This window comes from Crocuta crocuta, unplaced genomic scaffold (genome assembly GCF_008692635.1).
Source record: "Crocuta crocuta isolate KB4526 unplaced genomic scaffold, BGI_CrCroc_1.0 scaffold108, whole genome shotgun sequence".
NCBI lineage: Eukaryota > Metazoa > Chordata > Mammalia > Carnivora > Hyaenidae > Crocuta > Crocuta crocuta.
Genome location: NW_027532825.1, coordinates 4,648,209 through 4,662,532, shown reverse-complemented (window position 1 = coordinate 4,662,532; position 14,324 = coordinate 4,648,209). Strand labels below are relative to the sequence as shown.

At 45.8% G+C, this 14,324-nt stretch overlaps 1 protein-coding gene across 1 annotated transcript in view; it reads left to right on the top strand.

Annotated features, from left to right (window-relative positions):
• Window positions 1–14,324, top strand: part of ABCA13 (ATP binding cassette subfamily A member 13) — a 329,169-nt gene that overhangs the window by 302,426 nt on the left and 12,419 nt on the right. Inside the window, exon 61 of the mRNA XM_077781120.1 lies at window positions 6,374–6,466. Coding sequence (XP_077637246.1) covers window positions 6,374–6,466 — 93 coding nt within the window. The remainder of the gene's footprint in view (window positions 1–6,373; window positions 6,467–14,324) is intronic.

The following is a 14,324-nucleotide window of genomic DNA, read 5'->3' as shown; positions in this document are numbered from 1 at the left end:
ACACAACACCCAGTGCTTCTCCCAACATGTGCCCTCCTCCATGCCCATTGCCCATTTTTCCCTCTCCCCCATCCCTCGTCAACCCTCAGTTTGTTCTCTGTATTTAAGAGTTTCTTATGGTTTGCCTCCCTCCCTCTCTGTAACTTTTTCCCCCTTCTCCTTCCCCATGGTCTTTTGTTAAGTTTCGCAAGATCCACATATGGGTGAAAACATATGGTACTGATCTATCTTCAAGTTCACTGATGCTTTCTTCTGCTACCCAGATTTGCAGTGGGCCCTGTAGTAAATTTTCATTTCATTTTGATACTCCTCAGCTAAAAAAATTCCATTTGGTCCTTCTTTAAAAAAAAAATAATTTCAATCTACTTCAGAAACTCTATCATAATTTAGAAAAATTCTTTAAACATTGTTTCCTTTAATGCTTTGAACATATATAGAGGTGCTTCGTTGAAGATTTGTTTTTTGCTAAATCCAGCATTTAAGGACACCTAGGAATAGTTTGTGCTGACTGCTTTTCTTCCTGAGTATGGAAAACAATTTCTCCTTTCTTTTACAGGTTACACTTTTTTGTTGAAAACTGGGTATTTCACAATTTTTAACAAATCGTAGCATCTCTGAATTTTGACTCTTCTTCCTCCCCAGAAGTTGTTGTTATTGGCAGTTTTCTTTTTTGTTTTAGTTTTGTTCTTCTTGGTTTGTCTGTTCCTATTGTGTGTGTGTCTGTCTGTGAGTGTGTCTTTGCCTGGGATAAATCTATGAAATCCCTTTCCCCTGCGGTGAGTAGCTCCTGGTGCCGCCGTACAGTTTGCATGCTAAATTTTATGCTGACTTTTTAAAGCCCAGACACCTCGGCACCACCTGTTTTTCATAGGCAGAGGCTGTCCTCAGGCACCCGGACCCAACCCAGATTCTGTCTTCTGCCAGTGGGTCTGTGTGTGCCCAGGGGAGAACATTCCACTTTCAGGCCTCTTCATACGGCCCAGTCTTGCTTTCTCCAGGGTTCTGCTGGGCTCTGGATGTGCATATGGATAGTCTCTAGGTTCACGTGTGGCGTATGGTTGGTTGGCAGGCCCTCTCTGACCTCTACTGCATGTACGTGCGGCCTCAATAGGCTAGGCCCATGCCCCAGCCACAATATCAGCTAGTCTAGCCCCCCTCAGGCCAGATGCTGGAGCTGTCGGCCCTTCTTGTTTGCTGGGCTCTATACAAGTCACTGATGTTGACAGTGTTGCCGGGCATGGGCCCCAGGTGAGCACAGAGAAGCTTCCAGTCCTCGTGGGCTCCCCTGCCCTGCTAGCAGCTGGACGTCGTAAAGCTGGCCGTGGATTGGCACCCTTCTTACCCCAAGTGCAGCCGTGTGTCAATTGTAAGCATTTCTAAGATTCTTGCATCCCTATAGTCATTTTCCAGCATTCCAGAATGGTTGTTTTTGTTCATTTCATCCAGTTTTCTAGTTGATTTTGGGGGGAAAGATTTGCCAAGTTTTTCACTCGGCCGTAGCCAGAAGTCCTGCCCTAGCCTTTTGTCCTGGTTCTGTTTCTTTCCAGAAAATTAAACGCTACACTGAAATGTAATACATTTGGCAAATCCTCTACTTTCTAATATACATATGTTTTTGCTTAAAATGATCTCTGGCTGTGCCAATCCCAGAAACTCTCTGCATTCTTGTATTCATTATGCTGGTGTTTGTTAAGCCCTCATTTTCCTACTGGAGAAACACGGGTCCCGTTAAAAGTCCCTTGTAATATCCATATTGCATATGATTATTGCAGACGGCTCTCAGAAAGACCACACGTCACTATAATTTCTGTCTTATGTCCTCCCGTTCATGCGGTTTCACATTAATGATGTGTCCTCATTTCTATAAATCTGGCCATATTCATGCAACACAAAGGTCTAAATGACTCACGATTAATGGAGAGTGCGGCAGCCGGTGATGGATTCTGGGCTTCAAAACCAGCTGCCTGCAACTGAAAAGTCTCCAAATAGCACAGTTTCCTCTTAACTTTGAGGTCCTGTCTCTGTTCCTCTTCTTACTCCTTACCTAGAGGACCATGGAGGAATTATGGGGCAGGAAACTGAGGTTAAGAACGCTGTTTGCCATGGACTCACCAAGAGGAATTAAACTGAGTCTAGCCGAGAACGACCAGAGTGCTTTTGCTCACACATCAAACCCTGACTTGTGCTGTAAGCACCATGCTAAGCCCTAAGGGGTTTAGCACCACCTGACCAGCGTTCTGTTCCAGTCAGCCCGACGCCCCGAAGGAAGCACGGTGTTTGTTTTCAGAGTAAATCATCAGAAATTATATCTCTGAGATAGATAGAGCACCTGGCGTTTGCACGTTCTTCCTGATGCTGAATATCCTCAAAATCTCTCCGTCTCTGCCGTCTGGGCAGAGATGTCATGTTGAGATCTTATTTGTGTGACAGCTAATAACAACTCCATTGAAATGACCAAGTCATCCCTCCAAGGTCTTAATTAAGATCAGTTGTTATTTGGATCTCTGCTCATCAAAGCTGGTTAAGGATGTAATAGAGAAAACTTCATGTTCAGCCGCTTTAATTAGGACATCTGTGTTGCACTCATAAAAATTTTAAACTGGAACTTATTTTTTTTTATAAGCTTTATTTTTTTTTATATTTTTATTTATTTCTAGGGGAGAGAGAGAGAGAGAGAGACGGCATGAGCAGGGGAGGGTCAGAGAGAGAGGGAGACACAGACTGAAACAGGCTCCAGGCTCTGAGCTGGCAGTCAGCATAGAGCCTGACGCGGGGCTCAAACCCACGAACCGCGAAATCATGACCTAAGCGAAAGTCGGACGCTTAACCGACCAAGCCACCCAGGCGCCCCTAAACTGGAACTTACTAAAGAAATAGAGAAAGATATGTTTGCACAAAAAGATTTATAAAGCATATTTTAGGGTGCCTGGGTGGTGCAGTTGCTTAAGTGTCTGACTTTGGCTCAGGTCATGATCTCACGGTTCATGAGTTAGAACCCCACGTTGGGCTCTGTGCTCACAGCTCAGAGCCCGGAGCCTGCCTCGGATGCTGTGTCTCCTTCTCCCTCTGCCCCTCCCCTGTTCACACTCTCTTTCTCTCTCTCTCAAAAATAAGTAAACATTAAAAACAAAGATTTATAAAGTGCATTTGGAATGTTAATAGCACGCATTACTTAGATTCCATGTTAAACTACTACAACAAAGACCCCAAATTACGGTAGCTCAGATCAGACATGTTTCTTCTCTCCTCCATTAATGATTCATGTTGGTGGGCTGTGCTGGAGCCGGAAATCATCCAAGGACGCCGAGTCTTTCCACCAATTCACTTACTCACTTGTGAGTTTGCCTCATCTTCGTGGTTGAAATTGACTTTCTAGTCCAGCTCATGGAAAGTAGAAAGAACCCGAACCCAAGGCAAGCGGCTTGCCTTGTTTTGACAAGACCCAGAAATTGTACTACTTGTTGACCTGAGTTGTCACACACCTGCCTCTAGCTGCATGGAAGGCTGACCGATATAACCTTGATCTGAACGTACCATGACCTAATGAGCAGACCATTTTATGTCCATTCTGTAATAGTAAACATAGTACATGATTCCTCTAGGGGATTTGGTTAGCACATCGTGGTAGAAGGAAAGGAATTCTACCATTAATATCACTTTTCAAGTATTGTCAAAGTCAACCTTTTCGTGTGTTTTTCCTTCCCTTTTTTTCCCACATTCATGTGCAATTTTCCCAACATGCACTGCCATTTTATCATTGCTATAGCATTACTCTTTTTTCCTTTGCAATTAATGGAGTTTAGGAAATCTCATTTGAATGGCTGTTTAACACACGGATGCACTCCCATTTACTTGAGTGTCATATTATCCTATTGTGGAAGTGGTTTCTGGATTTTTATTATTATAAATAACTTGTTATATGCATTCCTATTTTCTGTGTTTCCTAAGGTAAGTTCCTAGAAAAGAGATTAGTGCCAAATTGGGTTTTCAGAAAAGTCATGCCAATTTTTCACTCCCACCAACAGTATAGGAGGTTAGGATTGTTGAGATGATGTTTTTAACTTTGCAGGTATTTTTTTGATCTGAGAATTCATTGGGATTTTTTTTGGGTTTTTTTTTTGTTTTTGTTTTTTTTCTTTTGCACTGCAGATGGAGGAAACATTTTCCTATGCAACAAGCAAAGGCACACTTGGCAAATGCCTTTGTGGCTGGAAAAGAATTTTAAGCTCACTTATTTGATGGTTAAGTTTCTAATTTGTCAGCACGTGTATTACCTGTGGACAGTTGTTGGAGTAGTCTCTGTATTTGCCCTTCCTCCTGGATTGCATTTTTATAGTTTCTTTTTTACACTAACAAAAATGGGTCTTTATACTGAATGTATTGGGGCGCCTGGGTGGCTCAGTCGGTGAATGACCGACTTCACCTCAGGTCATGATCTCATGGTTCGTGGGTTCGAGCCCTGTGTCAGGCTCTTGACAGCTCAGAGGCTTCAGATTCCGTGTCCCTCTCTGTCCCTTCCCTGTGTGTGTCCTCTCTCTCTCTCTCTCTCTCTCAAAAATAAATTAATGAACTTTAAAATACACTGAACATATTAACTCCTATGCATTGCATTTGTTACAGGTTTTGTGTTTTTTTTTGAGTTTTTAAATTTATTTTGAGAGACAGAGAATGTGAACAGGGGAGAGACAGAGGGAGAGGGAGAGAAAGAGAATCCCAAGCAGGCTCATATCATGACCAAAAGTTGGCCCCTTAGCCCACTGAGCCATCTAGCTTCCCCTTCCTAAAAAAATATTTTTAAGTTTATTTCATTGTAGTTTTTTTTTTTTTAATGTTCGTTTGCTGCGTTTTGACACGCTTGTTAGAAGTTTGCACTTCTGTATTGTCAACTCATTTTCTTTCATAGTTTCTGCCATCGCTGTTATGCTCAGGAGGAATGCTCCCATCCTCCCAACACTGATGTCTTTAAGATGTGAACGCCTCACTCCGCACGGTGTTACCTTGTTTTTGTGATCTGCCCTGTACCTCCTGAGCCTTACCTTACCTTATAGTGCCTTACATGAATTATCTGAGCCTTAGAACAAATATTAAATAGTTTCTGGAACACGTCTTACTGTTCTTCGTGTTAACAGTTTTTCTACCTCTCACTAAACAATTGTGAAGATATGCTTTATAATTTTGACTGGCATTATACCATAACCTTATAATTTGTTATGTTCTATATAATTCAATCACAAATTACGAATATTACATATTGTTTTTTAATTTTTTTTGATGTTTATTTTTGGGGAGAGAGAGAAAGCTTCAGCGCAAGTGGGGGTGGGGCAGAAAGAGAGGGAGACACAGAATCCGAAACAGGCACCAGGCTCCGAGCTGTCAGCACAGAGCGCGACAGGGGGCTCAAACTCACGAACTGTGAAATCATGACCTGAGCCAATGTCGGACATTCAATCGACTGAGCCACCCAGGCACCCCTCTTTATTACATATCTTATTCAGAAATAATATTATATAATACTGCAAACCAAATTATGGTTGCAAGTTACAATGTCATTTGTTATATTTTATTTTATATTATATGTTATAGTAAATAGAATTCACATTTATATTTTATATAAAATTCATTTATTACATTTTATATTCATATCCTTCTCATGGTTTATGTTTCTACGGACATATACTAATACTATTTTATATTGCAATAATTTTTATATCATAGTAATATTCATTTATAATAGTTTTCTTTTTCTAAAATCTATTCAGTCTTTTCTTTCTAGTGACACATCTTTTTATTGTTTCAAGATTTCATTTAGGTTTATTAGTAGATCTTATTGCTTTTTTTTAAATAAAATTTGCACATTTTCTGTGAAGGTCACTTGTTTTTAGTTTATATTTTCATGCTATTGCTAACAGCTTCTCTCCTGATAACCATTGCTCCTCAGATAATGAAATGCTGCTAAGTTTTGGTCAATTGTGTCATTGGCTATCTACATAAAACATCTTTTTTGTTTTATTTTATTTCTTAAATGTTTATTTATTTTTGAGGTGGGGGAGCAGTGAGAGACACACAGAATCTGAAGCAGGCTCCAGGCTCCGAGCTGTCAGCACAGAGCCCGACGCAGGGCTCAAACTCACTAACTGTGAGATCAAGACCTGAGCCGAAGTCGGACCCTCAACCGACTGAGCCACCCAGGGGTCCTAAAACATGCATTTTAATAGTGTTTTCTGGGTGTTTCTTGAGGTGGTATATAGAAAATTCACTAATTTGTGTATAGAAAATTCACTGACAACAGTAGTGTTTTTGTCTACTTGTCGATTGGACCGTTCGGTGTCTGGAAGGCGCCCCTCGCTCACGCGTGTCCTGCCCTTTCCCCCAGCATGGAGGAATGCCAGGCTCTCTGCACAAGACTGGCCATCATGGTCAACGGCAGCTTCCGGTGCCTCGGCTCCCCTCAGCACATCAGGAACAGGTACGTTGTCTGTGTGTGTGTGTGTACGTGTATTTCTCTCCTTGTCTGTTTGCCATGTTATGCAGTCGTAACAGGTGACACTCTCCATCCAGAGTGTTCCAGCCCCTCCTGCGGAAGAAGGGAGTGGGGGGCTGAGGAGGCGGGGGGCTTGCGGGGCCCCGGTCGCAATTCTCCCACCAAGTTCACAGGCTTCTTCCCGGAGGACGGGCACTCACAGTGTGACAGTCATGGTGAAAAGGGGACAAGAAATGTCCTCGCCGATACAGGATACCTCAACAGATGCTTCGACCCCTGTATCCCTCGTCCGGGGGGGCCGGGGGGCCTGTGTTACCCGCCACCCTCCGTGCTGTAAAAACGGTCTCCTCGGATTCAGGATGGGAAAGCACAGTTGTGGTGGTTGATTTTCGTGTGGACTAGTAAGGACTAAAGTTGTTCCTCTGCGTCCTCAGCCTTTAGGTTTCTTCCCCCGCTAATTGTGTTTCCACGTCTTCTCTGTGGACTTTTCGGAATCTTAATGATTTTGCTGTCAGTTCCTATGAGCATGTTTGCATCCTGGCCCCCGTTTTTACGTTCAGTGTCCCCTACGCTGTTTTCACAGTTTCGAATTTCCTTTCAACTCATCATCTAATCTGGTGTTTCTGATACAGAATAATGTATTAATATGCTGATAAATCCCTTTCCACTTTCATTTATTTGTTCACTGTTTTTTTTTAAATGTTTACTAATGTTTGAGAGAGAGAGAGAGACAGTGAGAGCCAGGGATGGGCGGAGAGAGAAAGAGAGAGAGGGAGACACAGAACCTGAAGCAGCTCCAGGCTCAGGCTGTCAGCACAGAGCCCGACGCGGGGCTCGAACTCATGAACTGTGAGATCATGACCTGAGCTGAAGTCAGATGCTGAACCGACTGAGCCACTCAGGCGCCCCTATTCACTGTTTTTTGAAGTTGGAATTTGCAAGCCAAGATTTGCTAAGTAAATAGTCATATGTATTAAGTTGAAGTATTTTCATCTCCTGGAGAAAACCTCAGCGAATGCTTGGTTCGCCGGCCTGGGGAGGGAACATGCATTTCCCAGGGCCGGAGAGTTGGTGCTGCAGGGACAGCCACCCTCGCTGCCGCATGCGGCTCAGGGTCAAGCCCCTCGTCAGACCAAACCCGCTGGATGGAAAACTGTTCTTAATATGTGCTCTGCTCATGTTTAATAAGTGTCATCAAAAGAAAAATAGTATTTCACACTGCCTCACCTTTATGAATGCTTGCATAAAGTTTTATAGCCCGTGCCTGATTGCTGGGTGATTTATGTCTGTGTTTTGCTACTGGCCTCTCTCAAGGGGGCCGCAGGAACCTGGCCCAGGGACGCACAGAGGAAGCATTAGCCTCCAGCCGTGTGGTCTCCGTGCTCCACAGGCTGCCTCACTTCTGGTTTCAGCCCCGATGATGTGGCACGTGATCGAGGGCGGATCGTTAGTTATGTGGACTGTAGATGACATGCAGCAAGAAGTGGCTTATAGAGGAATCACCAAAACCCCGAACCTTAATACTAAAGTTGGTATTTTCCTGCAACAGTAAGCTGATTACCTATGTTTCCATAATCTGAGTAAAAAGTAAAGGGCTCATCACGCCATGGACCCAGGACTTCCCAGTCTCCGTGCCAGCACAGGCCCTGTGGCCAGGGGGCTGCGTGGAGTGGAGTGCGTCTGTGGACTGTGCCTACTCTGCGCACAGCCCATGGGCACGCTGGTCCCGGTGCATGAGGCACACGTGACACACCGTCCTTGCCTTCAGGCCTGTGGTCCCCGACCCAGCCCGGATTCCCTCCCGCTGTCTGAGGTCTCCAGCCCGGGGACTAGACATTCAGGTTGTGCTTGTTCACACAGCTCTGTGTGCAGGGCCGCTGGGCGCTGCGGCCTCAGGCAGTTTGTCTGAGCGTCCCGGCTGGGGATGGGTCGCTGCGAGGCCAGGCGAGTGTGCAGCCTGTGGAGGGGAGCCTAGCTCAGGCCACGTGTGGTCTGCGGAGAAGCTGGCACTTAGGAGTGGGGGGGAGGTGCAGGAGGAGGTGCGGGGGGAGCGGCAGGAGGGATTGTCTGAGGGGTCGTGAAACCCAGAACTAAGCCCTCGGAGGTGCGCGTTGCCTGCAGACAGTGTGAGAGCGCCGCAGAGGTGCCCCCCTTCCCCCAGCAGGTACGCGGGGACCCGATGGGAGGAGTCCTGGCCATCTTGTGATTTGGGACTGAGGACATTGGAAAGGAGTGTGGAGAGAATGAAGGCAGGGCAGGGGTGAGGGAGGCCCTGGGGAGAGGGGTGAGGAGGTAACTTGGGACACAGCCGGGTTTGGGGTTTGGCGGGCTGTCTCCAGTGTGGGTTGGAACCGGGAGCTTAGGGGTTTCCCAGTGGAGATGCAGAAGGTGGGCGTGCCAGGGTGCGGGTAGGGCTTGGGCTGGGAGGTGTCTGCCTGATGGGGTAGCTGAGGCCAGGGGCTGAGGACCCGAGGGCAGGTGGGGCGGAGCCTTGGGAACTCGCTCCTGGAGCGGCCCTGCCCTGAATCCCGTCTTCTTGCGCCCATGCACAGTGGGCCTGGCCAGTGCGCAGCACTCCCCTCCCTGTGCCGGCACCTTGGTTTCTCTTCTTTGGCTGTTCTCGCCTGCAGCAGACCACTCAGCATGCTGGCTCATGATGTCAAGAGACATCGTGGCTGTAGAGCGTCCTAGGCGCCAGTTCTAAGTGCATCGTTAACTGGTTTGCACCTCATGACAGTGCCCTGGGGTTGCTGCTATTATGACTCCCCTTCTGCAGCTATAGAAAATGTGCTCAGAGAAAGATTGAGAGTTTTCCCCACTGGTGAGCAGAGGACCTGGAATTGGAACGTGGCCATTCTGGTTTGCTTTGTTCTGTGGTGCATGTATGTTCTCACAACAGCCCCCATTCAGTACGCAGAGCTGGCATCCCAGGGCAGCCAGTGAGAGTTCTGAGCCACCAGCTTCCTGGGCCTGCGCCACGCCTCCCCCCAAGAGAGCACGTCCCAGGGTCACAGGGAGGTGCACTGTGTGCTTGTGTCTGCACCGCCAGCGCTCTCCTTTTGCCCTTCCCTTGGCTATCACTTTCTGTCCGTCAGGTCCTCAGTGGGGCTTCACAAACTGCTGTTCATTCATCATCCTTCTTTTCCTTTGTTTCTGTTTCCAAGAAGGAGATTTGCCTCTCTCTCAATTGTCTGTCTTCTTTCTGTTTGGCAATCCTGTGATCTCCTTCCCTTCTGAGACCTTCCTCCAGGATTTTTTTCTTCTCATATTTCTTTGATCTTCTCCATCAGTTATTTTTTCTTCTCATATTTCTTCGATCTTCTCCATCAGTTATTTTTTCTTCTCGTATCTCTTTGATCTTCTCTATCAGTTATGTGCCATGTCCATCAGTTAGTAACAGAACATCAGACACACTGATGTAAGCATATCCATTGATTGAAACATATTCATTTTTTGCATATAATAAAAGTCCAGAAGTATCTGGTTACTGGCGCTGGTTCCGTGGCTCAAATCTATACCGTTTTCTTGTTCCCATAAGGGCTGCTGTAGCTCCGTCCATCACACCCTCGTTCTAGGCAACAAACAACAGGAAGTGGGGAAAGGCTAGAGAAGCATGTGTCCACTGTCCCATCTTAGAGCAGCTGTCTGTAAGTCCCACTTGGCCACCTGCTCTTAAAATGTTTTGTCAGTCGTCCTGGTGACTGGGATGCCTGAGAAATGTAGAATTTAGATGGGCATTTTGCCACTTAGATAAAGTTAGGTGTCTGTTAAGGAAGAAGGCAAGGAAGTGGCTGTTGGCTGGCTGTCTACAGTGTCCCGTTGTGCTGACTGGACTCTTTCTTCAGTTGAAGGTAGGTCATTGAGTCGAACAGTCTGTGCCCTGAGGCTTCCTTTGCAGGACTGTCATATGATATTTCTAAGTTTATGTGTGAGCCATAATCGTGTGTGCACACGCATGGATGTGTGTGTGTGCACTGACCAAGGAAGCAGAAGCAGAGTAGAGGCAACCTGATGGCCAGGAATGGTTGAGCCAGCCTGTGTGTGCACCGATATGCCATCCCTGGGGAACTGGGGGTGCATTCCCAGATTCTCTCCCTGGCAGAGCTGGAGCATGTCTCAAGAGCCCACAGGCTGGGGCACATTCATGACCCACCTGCAGGGAACCCATAACATCTGCGTGCTGCACCTGCTCGCTTTCCCCTGACATGGGACTGACTGCAGCAGAAAGGTTAAGTCTGAGCCTAAGAGTAGTCCTTCCCGGGGAGGGAAAATAAATCCCACCTTTGAACCACAGAGGTGATAGTTTGAAGAACACTGGACCACTTTCCTGGTGGGGAGGGAGGACAGGGCTGTTTATGCATTCAAAACGAAATAAAACCAAAGCTTTAGAAATAAAGAAAATCCTTAAGATCGTGAGAACTATTATTTTCTTGAGTTGTCCAGCATGCAAGCTTTAGGAATCAGAAATGGTACTGGGGTAAACTTTGAAGGATGCTCTCATCAATATGTTATGTAGGATTATATAGGATTTGTTCGTAGATTTTCATTTTTTTAAAATTTTTATTCATTTTGAGAGAGTGAGAGAGAGTGAGAGAACAAGCATGGGAGAGGCAGAGAGAGAGGGCAGGAGAGAATCCCAAGCAGGCTCTGGGCTGTCAGCAGAGAGCCTGAGTTGAGGCTCGATCTCACAAACTGTGAGATCATGACCTGGGCTGAAATCAAGAGCCGGACACTTAACAGACCTAGCTGCCTGGGTACCCATGTAGATTTTCCTCAAAGAGATAGAAGACAATATAGTGATGTTTGAGCTCTCCAGCTACGACTCCTTGGGTAGCTGAAAGTTAACACGTCACCATATGTGACACCATATTCTTCAGCGTGGCAACTTTCATTTAATACTTTTACAAAACATTGCTCTGAATGTCAAAGCTTAGGTTGAGGTGACATCGCCACATAATAAACTGGCTCATTTAAAAATGAAGTAGCTAATTCGATAGGTTTCTGTCACCTTCACAAATGGGGAAGGAGGTCTGTACACAAGCACATACGGTGGCTTGCAGCTGTGGGGTGGTTGGTTGCTGAATTCTGTTCTGCTTTTTGCTTCCTTTCAAAGCATCACATAATTCAGCCACTTCTACTCACCACTGAATCAACTATCTTTACCAGGAACAGCTCTTGTAAGAGAAACAAGCTAGCTGGCTTTTATCTGCTCGGCGTGTGCTCACAGGCTGATATGCGTGATGCGTCATTCGCTGGCTTCCACGGCATTGTGTTGTGTGAGCACGAACTGTATTGCTCTGATGCTCTTACTGGGAGGGGCTTGTGATGTTGTTACTGGGAAAGGCTTCTAATGCTCTTACTGGGAAGGGCTTCTGACACCATGAGTCTCTTACTGGGAAGGGCTTCTGATGCCCTGATGCTCTTACTGGGAAGGGCTTCTGATGCTCTGAGGTTCTTACTGGGAAGAGTTCTCATGCTGGACATTTCGATTGGATGTGTCTGGTCTGGAACATTCAGATCAGGAGCAAATGTCACCCAGAGATGTCACTTTACCAAAGGGGACACTCTGCTTTCTAATATGTTCCGTTAAGAACACACAGACAGCAAAGGTGGGAAGTAGAAGTGTTTTTGAGATATTCAGGCTCACACCCTGACTCCTGCCCGTTCACGCACACTGACTACGTGCCTGTCTTACAGGAGATGGCAGCGGCATGGTCCCTCTGTCAGTGAGCTTGCTCTAGGTCAGACAGACACACACATAAATGGAAATGCAGCCCAATGTGGAAAGTGCCCTAAGACTAGTGAGCGGGCTGCTTGGGGGTGCAAGAGTCTTGAAATCTGGTGGTGAATAGTCACAACCCTAACAATACGTGCTGAACACTCCCAAATCAAAAATTGTGTGAGAGAGACCTCAAGTGCCATGAGAAGGTTTCCAGGCAGGGGTGAGGAGGAGACAGAAGTGGAGGCATCCCACCCTGGTCTTTCCCCAGGCAGCTACTCGATGGTGAGCGCTTTCCTGCTGATGGAGGAGGCACAGAAGAGAGACAGTGCAGGTCATGTTTGCTGTGCTTGGCTGTGATATGGGGTACAGTGGGGTACGGGTCACAAAGTGGATCATATATCCAGAGACCATCTTTGGGGAGGTTTTAATTCCAGGGTAAAAGACTTGAGGCAACAGGGGCGCCTGGGTGGCTCAGTCTGTTAAGCATCTGACTCTTGATTTTGGCTAAGATCTTGACCTCTCGTCTGGGGGCTGGTAGAGGGCTGGGCATGTGTTCCGTAAGGCAGAGGGGCCCTGGGGTCTGCCTGCCACTCTCCACCACCATGGGAAGCAGGAAAGCAGAAACTGAGCCCCTCGGCTTTGATTGTGTTGGTCAGCTGAGGCCAGGCTCTCCTCCAAGCTGCGGTGTCTATGTACCCCTGACCCCACGAGGGTCATCTGCCCTGTGCGCTCCGCAATTGCCCCATTTCATCCTTCTCATGTAAATAGCTATTACAGTCCCCACCTTCACTGGAAAGAACCCCAGCGCCACAAGTGAGGTGGTTGGCCAAACACACGGTAACTACTGTAAGGAGCAAGTTTCAAAGTGTGCACCTCAGTCCTGCTGGTGTTTTCTCAGCTCACTTTACCTTCCCGGGAGAGCCAGCATGGGGGTGGTGTGGTGGCATGGAAGAGATTTGGAGCCAGACCTGTAACAGCACCATGGGGCTTTGAGAAAGGTATTTAACCTCTCTGAAAGCTGGTTTTCCCCCCCCTTGAATGGGGACAGTAATGCATATTTTATAGTCCTTCGGAAAAAGGTGGCAGAAGACACCAGTTGTGTTCCCATCTGCTACTTTCTCTTCCTCCGAAATCAGTGTGCGGCTCATTCCCTCCGTGTTTGAGAGCCGTCACCTCTTCGGGGAGATCTCCAGGATCTAGTCTGCCCATTTGCAGAAGCAGATGTTAGCTGGCCACGTGGCCACTTGGAAATAAGAATGCATTTCCCAGCTCTGATGACTGCTACAGGTGACCAAGGAGATGCAGAGGGAGAAGGGTCTGCAGCTTTAAGGGTATGGATTTGTGTGTTGTGGGGGTCGTGACATTGTTTTTTGTGCCCTGTTCTCCCTTGCCTCTGACTGAACGCAGACGTGATGGTTAGAACCACTGTATTCCTGAGTCAGTGTTGGTAGTTTTTGTCTTTGTAGAAATGTGTCCATTTCACCTGATTTATATAATATATTGGAATACAATTGTGCATAGTATTATTCTATAATCCTTTTTATTTTTGTAAGGTTGGTAGTAATGCCTCCTCTTTCCTTTCTGATTCTAGTAATTAGGAGTCTTTTTTACTTGGTTAATTTAAAGTTTGTCAGTTTTGCTGATTATTTAAAAGAACTAGCTTTTTTGTTGCATTTCTCTATTTTTTTTTTTTTTGGCTCTATTGCTTTTCTTTTCTCTAGCTCATTAAATTCCACTCTAATCTTAATTATTTCCTGCCTTCTTCTTAAGTTTAGTTTGCCCTTCTTTTACTGGTGTCTTAGATGGTAGATTAGGTTATTATTTTGTGATCTTTCTTAATTTTTTAATATAGTTATTTGAAACTATAAATTTTTCTCTAAGTACTGTTTTAACTGCAGGCCACACATTTGGTACTTTGAGCTTTCATTTCCATTTATCCCAAAGCATTTTCTAATTTTTCTTGTGATTTATTCTTTGGCTTATTGATTATTTAGGGGATTTTGTTTAATTTTTCGTTAATTCTATAAAGCTTTTCTATAATTTATTTCTAATTTCCTATCCTCATCAGAGAATGTGAAGTTTGCTTTATGACCTTCTATACAGTCTGTCCTGAAGACAGTT